This window comes from Cibotium barometz, chromosome 44 (assembly GCF_041138505.1).
Source record: "Cibotium barometz isolate CiBa-2024 chromosome 44, ASM4113850v1, whole genome shotgun sequence".
Classification (NCBI taxonomy): Eukaryota; Viridiplantae; Streptophyta; class Polypodiopsida; order Cyatheales; family Cibotiaceae; genus Cibotium; species Cibotium barometz.
The window spans coordinates 10,108,494-10,120,501 of NC_141089.1; the positions used below are offsets into that span (position 1 = coordinate 10,108,494).

General features: G+C 48.6%; 1 protein-coding gene across 1 annotated transcript in view; it reads right to left on the reverse strand.

Moving 5' to 3' along the window:
* Nucleotides 1-290: 290 nt before the first annotated feature.
* APG10 (Aldolase-type TIM barrel family protein) overlaps nt 291-12,008 on the reverse strand; it is a 54,572-nt gene continuing 42,854 nt past the window's right edge. The window contains exons 6-8 of the mRNA XM_086782218.1: nt 1,227-1,366; nt 1,086-1,134; nt 291-1,003 (exon numbers count right to left, since the gene is read on the reverse strand). Coding sequence (XP_086638344.1) covers nt 821-1,003; nt 1,086-1,134; nt 1,227-1,366 — 372 coding nt within the window. The 3' untranslated portion in view covers nt 291-820. The remainder of the gene's footprint in view (nt 1,004-1,085; nt 1,135-1,226; nt 1,367-12,008) is intronic.

The window sequence follows — 12,008 nt, forward strand, 5'->3', positions numbered from 1 at the left end:
CTCGCTCCCACCTTCACCTCACCACCATTTTGTTTTTGTCCACCTATCCCCCCTCAACCCTTCACCACCCTTCAAAATGTGAGCCTTCCGAGTGATACGATCACGCATATTGAAAGAAAGGGAAAGGAAGGCATCACCTAAAACATAAAAATTCCATGGGAAAAGCACAAAGTTATATCTAATCCAACCATCCATCAACATTTTCCACACAGGGGCATTGCCAAAGAACAGAAGTCCTAACCATGCCTACAAACCTTCAAAATCTTACACTTTATACTGAATCTCTGGTCTGATTACCATTCCTTTTACTATATAGAATTAACGTTGAGAATCAATACTCCTGATGAATAAGAACTTGAAGAAAACTCTCTAAATATGTTCTTAGACCCAGGTTCTCAAAGAAAAACAAAACTAGCTTCTCACCTTTTCTTGATAGAAAACTGGAATGAAAAGCTAGTTTGACGTATGTACGATTTCCCTGGAAACAGGGAAGAGTAGGGAAGTGAGAGCCTTTTTCTGATCAACCAAATTTAATGTTTTAGAGATCCGCCATGACTAGAAAAACTTCATTCCTACATTAACGGCTTTTTGAAGTGGTTCACTACATCCACTTCATTTGCTGCCTTTTCAATGGGTGTGCCTAGACAAGTTCCTTTTCTGAAATCGGGCAGCTGGATTGTCTGGGTACAAGCTCTGGAGACTTCTAGCTCTGCAATACCGTTGCGGGGTCACACTGTGCAGATGTAAACTGACCGTTGTTTGTGCATTGCATTGCCCTCATGCAGTTATTCTTCTCCAAGTGCAGAAGATAATACATCAATCAAGTTCCAGCATGATTCCCTTCTTGCTGTTTATGCCATCGGACAACTTCCACATAAGGTAACTCACCTCCAAAAATGTCTAGAGCACTCCCAACTGTTACGTTAACAACTCCACCTCCCGCAGCACGGATCAGTTCAAGATCAGCAATGCTTGATACACCTCCCGCATAAGTAACAGGTATCTGATACCAGGCAAAACTGGCATCACAATCCGTGAAGTGTGTATGTTGCAAACAGGAGGTTATGCTAGCTGGAAAAACTTACAGGTGACCATTGCCCAAGAAGAGACACAAGCTCCTCATCCACACCAAGTCTGAAAAGCAATCCATCCCAAATTACATTCTCAGCATACATTGAAGTGGCAACATGATACTTTTCTACAAACCAGTAGCTCTTTCCTATTACCTTTTCCCTTCTACGTCAACTCCATGAACAAGGAACTCATCCGCATATTGAGAAAGGCTTTCCAATGAATCCTTTGATAAAAGAAAGTCCGTAAATTTCTGCCAACGGTGTGTCACAACTGCATACCTACCACCCTGACTCTGTCACACTCATCATAAAAAATATTACATTATGAAAAGTGTAACTTAATTACATCACTGGCATGTGTGAAAGACCAATGGATAGTTTCAAAGCATGCAATCACTCAATGCTTCATACTCTTTTCTTAATAACCAAGTGAAAGCATGTCATCCCGCGGACCATGTGTGCATAGCAGGCTATTGTGAGGTCTGTTGGCATGGCAGACTATTGCAAGGACTATTCCATATATTACAGGCAGTTTCCATACTGAAACATGGAAAGCAGTGAATCAAAAACACCACTTCACTTTGTCCTGCTGTCTGTTGATGAGGAGTCAATCAAGCTATCAACTTCCTTTCTCCCATGGGCCAGGAAACCTCATTAAAATAGATCTTGGCATCCCATTTTGTACAACCAAAAATGCATGGCACTCACCAAAGTTTAGGCATAGCCTAGGAAGTCTGAGATTCTCGTGATCAATCATGAGAGGTGCAGGCCCCAACCTCTCCAGACTGGACCATTTTTACATTGATAAGCAGGCTTATGGACGAGGCGGCATATTTGGCATTCTTGCAGGCACTTCCTTCTCAGATCATGCCCCTGTCGTTCTTTCCCTGGAGGACCAACCCATGGAGGCAGGACAGACACTTGAGCACCCATATCCCCCAGTGCCTCATTCAGAACTCCGAGATTTGTAGCAGCATTGAGGAGATCCGGGAGAGTCTTGATTTTCACGCTGGTTCAGCCACAGGGGCCCTGGATGCAGGACTTGGAGAGATCACCGGTTTGCTGCAGGAGGCAGCACAGAGCAGAGAGTTCAGAGAGCACGAGAGAGAGCATTCATTGGAGCCTAGCCTGGTGGAGTACAGATATCGTGCTAGAGCTTCCTTCTGGACGCAGGCTGGGGAGACAGGGTCACTCGCCATTGCTTTGAGATCACAGGCCCACACAAGAGGAGGGATGGTATCCGCAGATTGTGGGGCCAGGATGGATCTATTGTTTCTGATCCCCCTCAACTTTAAGCTATTGCCACAGATTTCTTCAGGTCCCTTCTTTCGGGATCCGCAGACTGCGTGGCCAGGATGGATCTATTGTTTCTGATCCCCCTCAGGTTTGAGCCATTGCCACAGATTTCTCAGGTCCCTTCATTCCGGAGCCCTTCTCTCCGTGCAGGTGATGGATGCGATGGATCAGGTATGGCGGCACACACGAGAGGTGGTCCCCCCTGCTCACCGGACCTTCTTGATGACACCCTTTACCTCAAAGGAGCTGGCTGAGGATCTACATGCCCTAGGGAAGATGGGCTTCTGGTCTCTTTATTTCTTCATCACTAGGATCTCATAGAAGGCAGGCTTCAATGAGATTATGGCCATGGGCTCGATGCCAGAGAGGTTGACTGAGGTCTTGATCCATATGATTCCCAAGGAGGGTGGAGCCAGATTGGAGAATTGCCAGTGGGTGGAGGAGACCCATCACCCTCCTAGGGACTGCCTACAAAACCCTCGCCAAAACCATCAGCCGACACCTTCAGCCTTTCCTCCCCGACTTGATATATGGCACACAGACAAGGAGTATCCTGGACAACATCTTCAATTTTTGGGAGGTGACTGCCTCGGGCTATTTAAGACAACAGGATTTGATAGTTCTCCTTGATTTTGAGAAAGCCTATGACAGGGTGGATTGGGGGGACTATCTGCAGATGGGTGGGTTTGAGGTGTCTCCAAACTCTAATCGGCCTCACAGTCAGGCGCTCATCCAAGGGGCCCAAGGTGACAAATTCCCTCTTTCTAGTTAGGTCCAGCAGGGCTGCCCTCCCGCTCCCTTTTCTTGTTTGTATCCGAGGCCATTAGCAGTTTCCTCACCGCAAATCAGACCGGTCTACAAGGGCTACACCTACCTCTATCCGCTCATAGGAGGAGCTACTTGACTCTGAGTTTGCCGATGGCACACTAGCATACCTGTCAGGAGATGTGAGGAATCTCCAGAGATTCGCTGATGTGATAGAGATTATGCTGTGCATCCGGCGCACAAATCAACTAGCACCAAGTCATGTGGGTTTTGGGTTCGCTCCTCGCCCGCCCCGACTTGGAGGCCAGTTAAGGCTTTTCACTGGATCCTGAGCGGCACTCCTCTTAGATGCCAAGTTGGTATTGCAATTTCCCCAGAGAAATAGCTAGCCCCTCTTCTTATGAGCATTCGGAGGAAGTTGTTATACTAGAGTTCAGCCAGGTTTTCCTTAGGTGGCCGAGTCGTGGTGGCGAACCAGGTTCTTCTCGCCACCATGTGGTGCATCACTTCCTGTTGGGCCTTCTTCCGAGCATGCATTGGCCAGGTTCAGCAGTTGTTCCGCAACTTCCTCTAGTGATGAGAGGCCCACAAAGGCCAAGGTGGCTCGAGAGTGATCATTCAGCCTTGCCATAGGGGGGGCCTTGGCATCATCGATCCCTCTATTCAAAGTCAAGCCTTGCAGGCCGACGTAGACTTCTTCCGGGTGGTGAACCCTGGAAGGATTTTCTCTTAGCTCAAATATCAGCCCACGCCCCCGTGTTGGGTGGTCCCTGGCCGCAGAGTCCGAGACAGATCTTCACAGAGATGGGGGCCCATGGCTTCAGCTTAACATTCAAGGACAAATTTACAGCCAGCCTCCTTCGAGCTTGGGACCACCTCAGAGTAGCCCTTCAGCAGTCCTCCCTGTCAGAATATGCAACGGAGATGAAGACAAAATCTGAGAACACAAGAGCAAGTGCAGAAAATAGACAGCAATGGAGAGAGAGAGAGAGGTGTAACTCTACTCTAGATACACAAGGAAAATCCCGGATACAACGATACAAAAGGCATGGGGCCATTTTATATGGCCCCAAGAAGGCAGTCGGCCTGCATCAAGGACAGCCGACAGGAGACCAAAAGAGCCCACGACTACACATAGCAATCGGCCTGCATAAAAAAGGTCCACGGCCTGTCCAGAACAGTCGGCCACCTCCAGAATGTACACTGATGTAGTCAGCCAACAACTAGATCCTCCTGCCACCACAACAGAGCACCCAAGCCATAGAAAAATAGGAAAAAATGGGGAAAAAATATGGAGAGTGAGGAAAAATGAGAAAACACCTAATACGGGCGGGCACACCCACTATAGAGGCCCTGGTGTATATGTATAGACAGAAGATGACTTCTAACACCCCCTCTCAGCTCTTGGTTGTGGAACCATCCCCAGGGAGCTGGAGTGCCGCCGGAGCAATGCCTGAGATAGCGACTTCGTGAAGAGGTCCACAACACTGTCCTCCGTCGAACAGAACCCTAGCAAGATGTCATCAGCAACGATCTTTTCACGAACAAAGTGCCTCTGGATGACCAAGTATTCCACCAGTGGAAACCCAATCTTGCCAAGTAACCTTTGCAACCTCACCACCTCGCAAGCAGCACCATAAGCAGCCTGGTACTCTGCCTCTGTCAACAAGGCAAGAGATAGCTCCCTCTTACTGCTCCATAAAAGTGCTCTTAAGCCGAGGGTAAAACTGTCACCTGAAGTAGATCTCCTCGTGTTTGGATCTCCTCCCCAATCTGAGTCACTCCATCCTTGAGGTCGGACTCCATCCATCAATCCCCCTCCTGTGTAAAAGAGTCCAAGATCCTTCACATGCTGCAGAAACCACAAGATACGCAATCCTGCCTCCCAGAGAGTCAACTGCAAACATGAGCTCAACAGCCTCATCAAGAAGCTCCCGTCCAATCTAGTATACATCAACCAAATCAATGAACCATTCTGCTTCCAAGACAGAGAGGCACCATACTGCTCACAAGGATCAACAACTGTTACGGTGGGATGCCAAGTCCTGGAAACCTGCTAAAGACCACTCAAGGCCTTCGAAAACCTGTAACCAACCCCCTCTGAATATGGAACCACAAAGCCTAGAGAATGTACAACATCCACCTCCTTTTGCAAGTAATCAACTATCACCTGCCTGGCTTTCCAAGAGGTCCCCGTGGAAAGAACTTCCTCGTCCCGGAAAGCCTGCACCTGCAGCGTATCCACGCTTAAGTGGCCATCACCAGACTGCCACTCATCACAAAACTGAGGACCTAGGAGAGAGAGTGCGGAAAGTTTGTAAACTCCATTCTCCACTCCGCCTTCCCAAACTACTTGGCCTGTGGCCTTGTCCCGGAGAGCAACAAAATGCTCATCAAACTCCACCCCTATGCCAGTCTTGCAAACTTGATGCACTGACAACAGATGAAAACCAAGTGATGGAACAAACAACACCTCGGAGAAATGCTTCCCCCCTCTGCCATCAGGAACTATCTCCAACCTGCCCTCACTGTGAACTGGGATAGTGGATGTATCCCCAGTAAGAATGTGACCAAAATACCAGCAGAAATCCTATAAAGCCGAACGGGAAGGAGTCATGTGCCTGGAAGCACCACTGTCTAGAATCCACTCCCGAGTATTCCTAGCGGCGAGTCCTCCAACCTCCTCCCTGCCCGAAGAAAATGAAACATCGGTGTCCATCACCTCCAGGTGCACAAATGCTGGAGTCTTCACGATTGCTGCTGATGAGGATTCTTCACCCTTCTCGATGTTCCGCTTGGGACACTTCCTCCAATAGTGGCCTTTCTCGCCACAATCATTACAAGTCCTCTCTGCCTTTAGTTTCTCGCGATCTACGTCGAACATCTTCTCAAAAGACTTCTCCGATGAAGCCTTCCCTTTGCCCTTGTTGTTATTCCGGCCTTTCGACCGTTGGCCAGTTAAGGCCTCCAAACCTCCGCCCTGTGGAGGGTTCGAGAATCTTTCCTCCTGGTCCAAGACCATGGGCACAAGCTTCTCCCACGTGATGGTGCTGAGCCTACCACTGGTAATCAAGGACGAGTAGAATGCTGAGTATTGAGAGGGCAAATGCAACAGCAACGTTAAGGCCATATCCTCTGATGATATCTCCTTCCCAGCCTGACGAACTTCCTACAGAAGAGCCTGCAGCTTGTTAATGTGCTCCCGCATCGTTGATGACTTTGCAGGGTTCATAACCCGCATCTGTACTTCCAAGGAAATCCTCTTCATGGGCGATTCCTTGTTATAAAGAGAAGCCAAATGCTGCCATATACCTCTGGCCAACATCATATGCTTTGTATGATTGATTACCTACGGTGTGCAGTTGAGGAAGATGAATGAACGGAACCTGGCATTGACACGATCCCATAATTGTGCATGTGCCGCTCGGTCCTTACAAATCGACGGTAACTCCCCTTCCTCTACCTCCGGCCATGGAACCCCAACAACAATGAAATCAGCAAGGTCATAAGACTCCAGAACAGATTCCATCATTACCTTCCAGATGCCGTAGTTATTCCCGTCCAACTGACGGTCCATTGGGAATGTGGAGAGTGTCGGGATCTTCACATGTCTCTCAGCCATCTCAAGCAGATCTACCATTGTGGGGATGTAACTGAAAGGGGTGGGTGGGTGGGAACAAAGAAGAACTTACACCCGCAAGTGACTGTCCAGCAAATCAACCCACCTTCCTCTTGCTTCTCCTCTTCCCAAACAATCCAAAAACAGTCCACCAATCAGCAACGCAACAATCCCCCTCTTGCTCACAAAATTCCCAAGAACTATCAAGAGCCTAGGGCTCTGATACCATGTCAGAATATGCAGCAGAGATGATGACAAAATCTGAGAACACGAGAGCAAGTGTAAAAAATAGATAGCAATAGAGAGAGAGAGAGAGAGAGAGAGAGAGAGGCGTGTAACTCTACTCTATATACACAAGGAAAATCCCGGATACAATGATACAAAAGGCATGGGGCAATGGGGCCATTTTATATGGCCCCAAGAAGGCAATCAACCTGCATTAGCCGACATGAGACCAAAAGAGCCCACGACTACACATAGCAGTCGGCCTGCATAAAAAAGGTCAACAACCTGTCCAAAACAGTCGGCTACCTCCAAAATGTACAGCGATGCACTCGGCCAACAACTAGGTCATCCTGCCACCATAGGGCAGCCACCCAAGCCATAGAAAAATAGAAAAAAATGGAGAAAAAATATGGAGAGTGGGGAAAAATGAGAAAGCACCTAATACGGGCGGGCACACCCACAACAAAGGCCATGGTGTATATGTATAGATAGGAGATGATTTCTAACACTCCCAACTTCAACAGAGGAGGGCCTCTGACAAAACCCTCTCATCCGGTTACCCAATGGTCACATGTTGGGTGCCCATCTGCATGTGTGGTGGGGAGCTCTAAGCATGGGCCCAGCACAGTCCCTTGGAGATTGGTTACTTTTCAGACATCTTCCCCCAGAAGCCTAGGCAAGGAGCCTCGTTGGGATACGAGACAAGGACAAACTTAGCCTTGACATCAACTCCTCCATCCTCCCCGGAGTGGCTAATCCCAATCCCGGACCCTCCTCCCCCACACTAGCTGGGAGTGTTCACCAAACATGACATACCATTGGCAGTGCATGGTGCTCACAAAAGTTCCGCTCGCTTACGCGCCTTCAATGGGACCCAGTAGAGTGGACATGGCAAGATCTCTTTGCTAGAGAGGAAGCTCCCGGTACCCCTTTCTTTGCTTACACAACACGACTAGGCCGTAGGATTCAGATGCCTGAGATTGAGGACACTCCCGCAGCAACGGGGCACTGGCAATCCCAAGGCTTCCCTCCTCAATTTCTTTCACATAAAAGGCTGTGGGACAGTTTTTGGCAGCGGAAGATTACACTCTTTCTATGGCAGTTAGCCCACCGGAGCCTAGTAGTTGGCACTTGGTTGGCCATCGGAGGTAGATCACCAGTCCGTTCAAGGTGTGGCCATCTACAAGAACCCCGCCCCCCTCCCCCGGCACGTTCCCGTTTTTTTGTCATTTTGCTTATCGCTCTGCTCCCTCTACGGAGCTGAGTCTGTACTTAGCCTGTGTAGCTGTTCTTTTTGGTAACTAATAGGAGTATCTCTTTTCCGGAAAAACAAAAAAGAACTCAATAAACCGGTAGTACCTTAACGTTGAGCCAGTGAAGGCAAACAGGAACTATCCACAAAGTCCATTGGAGAAGGATTCCGAGAAGGAGACCGTTGATGACGCGAATGGCATCTCTCCCGCCCACTACGTACCTGTGTAGAATGACATCTTCCGAACCAAGAGTGAAGCTCATGCAGTACATCTCTACATGCATCCAAAGGACGACTCCACAAAGTCTCGCACTTCGTCCGTGGAGTCATCGTGCCCTCACAGAGAAGCACGAGCCTAGGTAAACACAAAATCTGCAACTATAGATGGGTGCCATAACCTATGAGGGCAAAAGGATGAAAGGACCACATGTACAAGAGATCAAAGCAAAACCACACAGCATGAAATATGTGAGTGAATATATATATAATGGTGAGTGCAAATATGTACAAGAGCCCTCAGGTGTGAGGTGACTTTGAGTAGAAAGACCGAGCTGAAGCACGGTCGATGACAAAGGCTCGCGTCGATGTGAGGCAAAGCACTCCGAGTAGGTGGTCGGTGTCGAAGGCTCGCGTCGGTGGAAGCAGAGGCACACCAGGTGGTAGTGGCAGCAAAAGATGAGGTGATGCTACTGTACCTAAGGTGGTTGATGAAGAGCAGTGAGGGCTGTCGTCTTGAGTGATGGTGGTGGTGGAGCAAGCTCTGATGGCAAGGGTGCTGCAAGACCTGAAGGGTGCAGGCTCTGATGACAAGGGTGATGCGTACCTGAAGTGGTGAGGAGTAGAGAGGGCTACCGTCTTGAGTGGTGCAAGCTCCAATGACACGGGTGCTGCATACCTGAAGTAGAGAGTGGGCTGCCATCCCAATGTAGTAGAGAGTGGGCCATTGTCCTGATGGTGAGAGCTGAGGCAAAAACGCTGATATGATCTATGTATAGCAAAGGGGGCTGCTGTCCCACGGGCTGTGGCAAAACGCAAAATATATGCTGATGTAAGTACCGATGTGAGCCCTGATGTATGCGCTGATGTAAGGCTGATATAAACGCTGATATAAGCCCTGATGAAAATGCTGATGTCTGTTGATGTAAAACGCAGATGAAGTGCTGATGTAGGCGCTGATCTATGCTGATGTAAAATGTAGATAACAGTGCAAAAGTAAGCCTGATGTAAGCGCAGATATAAGCTTGATGTGAGGCTGCTGTAAAACGTTGATGTCAGCCTGAAGTAAACGCTGAAGATAGCAGAAGAAAAACGCTGATGAAAAGGATGTAAATCTCAGATGATAAACGCTGAGGTAAGCCCTGATGTAGGCAGCCATCAGATGATAGAGAGAGGGCTGCTGTCCCACAGTGGCCTATAACAAAGGGTGGGCTGCTGTCCCAGGTAGTGGCCAGATGGTAACGGATATAACAATGAAGTGGTACACCAATGATAAAAGATAGGCAAGGCTATAAATACTGAGGGGGGGGTGCTGGTTGGTCACCCTAAAAGGTGTTGGCCAGCAGCCAAGAAAAAAAACCCCAAATAAAATATAAAATATCTAGAAAATTCCCTTTTTCAGGGCTAGAAAAAATATTGTTTTCTTCACACCCCCTCTCAGGCCAAAAAGGGGACCATGAGAGAAGATGATGGATGCCAGGGTCCCACATAGACACAATGGCAGAAGGAATATATCCCCCTCTGGAAACAAAATCTGATAAAGTCAGAGAGGGCGTCCCTGTGTGGTCCAGATCAGAGTTTGGATAACCATCTTCTGGTGAAAAGAATCGATCCTCCGGGAGTGCGGGTAGATGATCCATGCTGTGTGCTCTCGAGGTCTTCAATCCCTTTGCTCACGATAGCTCTGATACCATGTGAGAGCAAAAGGACGGAAGGACCACATGTACGAGAGATCAGAGAAAAATCACACAGCATGAAATATGTGAGTGAATATATATATAATGGTGAGTGCAAATATGTACAAGAGCAAGAGCTCTCACGTGTGAGGTGATTCTGAGTAGAAAGACCAGTGCAGAAGCAAAGATGATGTTGGAGGTGAAGCACGGTTGGTGACGAAGGCTCGCCTCGATGTGAGGCAAAGCATTCCAAGTGGTGGTCGGTGTCGAAGGCTCGCATCGGTGGAAGCAGAGGCACTCCGAGGTGGTAGTGGCAGCGGAAGATCAGGTGATGCAGGCTTTGATGACAAGGGTGCTGCTGTACCTGAGGTGGTCGACGAAGAGCAGAGAGGACTGCCATCCCGAGTGATGGTGGTGGTGGTGGAGCAAGCTCTGATGACAGGGGTGCTACAAGACTTGAAGGGTGCAGGCTCTGATGACAAGGGTGCTGCGTACTTTAAGTGGTGAGGAGCAAAGAGGGCTGCCGTCCCGAGTGGTGCAAGCTCTCGTGACACGGGTGCTGCGTACCTATAGCAAAGAGTGGGCTGCCGTCCCGATGTAGCAGAGAGTGGGCTGTTGTCCCGATGGTGAGAGCTGAGGCAAAAACGCTGATATGCTATATGTATAGGAGAGGGGGCTGCTGTCCCATGGGCTGTGGCAGAACGCAGAAGATATGCTGATGTAAGCACTGATGTGAGCCCTAATGTATGCGCTAATGTAAGACTGATATAAACGCTGATATAAGCCCTGATGAAAACGCTGATGTTTGCTGATGTAAAACGTAGACGAAGTGCTGATGTAGGCGCTGATCTATGCTGATGTAAAACGCAGATAACAGTGCATAAGTAAGCCTGATGTAAGCGCCGATATAAGCCTGATGTAAGGCTGATGTGAGCCTGATGTGAGGCTGCTGTAGAACGCTGATGTCAGCCTGAGGTAAACGCTGAAGATAGCAGAAGAAAAACGCTGATGAAAAGGATGTAAAGCTCAGATGATAGCGTTGTGGTAAGCCCTGATTAAGGCGGCCAGCAGATGATAGCAGAGAGGGCCGCTGTCCCACGGTGGGCTGTAGCAAAGGGTGGGCTGCTGTCCCGGGTAGTGGCCAGAAGGTACGAGATATAACAATGGAGTGGTACACCAATGAAATATAAAATACCTAGAAAAATCCTTTTTTAGGGCAGGGAAAAAAATTGTTTTCTTCACACCCCCTCTCAGGCCAAAAAGGGGACCATGAGAGAAGATGATGGATGCCACGGTCCCACACAGACACAATGGCAAAAGGAATATATCCCCCTCTGGAAACAAAATTTGATAAAGTCAGAGAGGGCGGTAGTGATGGCAAAAGTGGAGAGGATGAGTTGATGTACATGGGTTATCGTCTCCCAAAGAAGGATCTTAAACGGGGCTCTCCACTGAGTAAGAAGTCCCATTCCCTGTGTGATCCAGATCAGAGTTTGGAGACGCATCTTCTGGTGAGAAGAATCGATCCTCCGGGAGTGTGGGTAGACGATCCATGCTGTGTGCTCTCGAGGTCTTCAATCCCTTTGCTCATGATAGCTCTGATACCATGTGAGAGCAAAAGGACGAAAGGACCACATGTACAAGAGATCAGAGCAAAACCACACAGCATGAAATATGTGAGTGAATATATATATAATGGTGAGTGCAAATTTGTACAAGAGTCCTCATGTGTAAGGTGACTCTTAGTAGAAAGACCAGTGCAGAAGAAGAGATGATGTCAGAGCTGAAGCACGGTCGGTGACGAAGGCTGGCATCAATGTGAGGCAAAGCACTCCGAGTGGTGGTTGGTGTCGAAGGCTCGCATCGGTGGAAGTAGAGGCACTCCA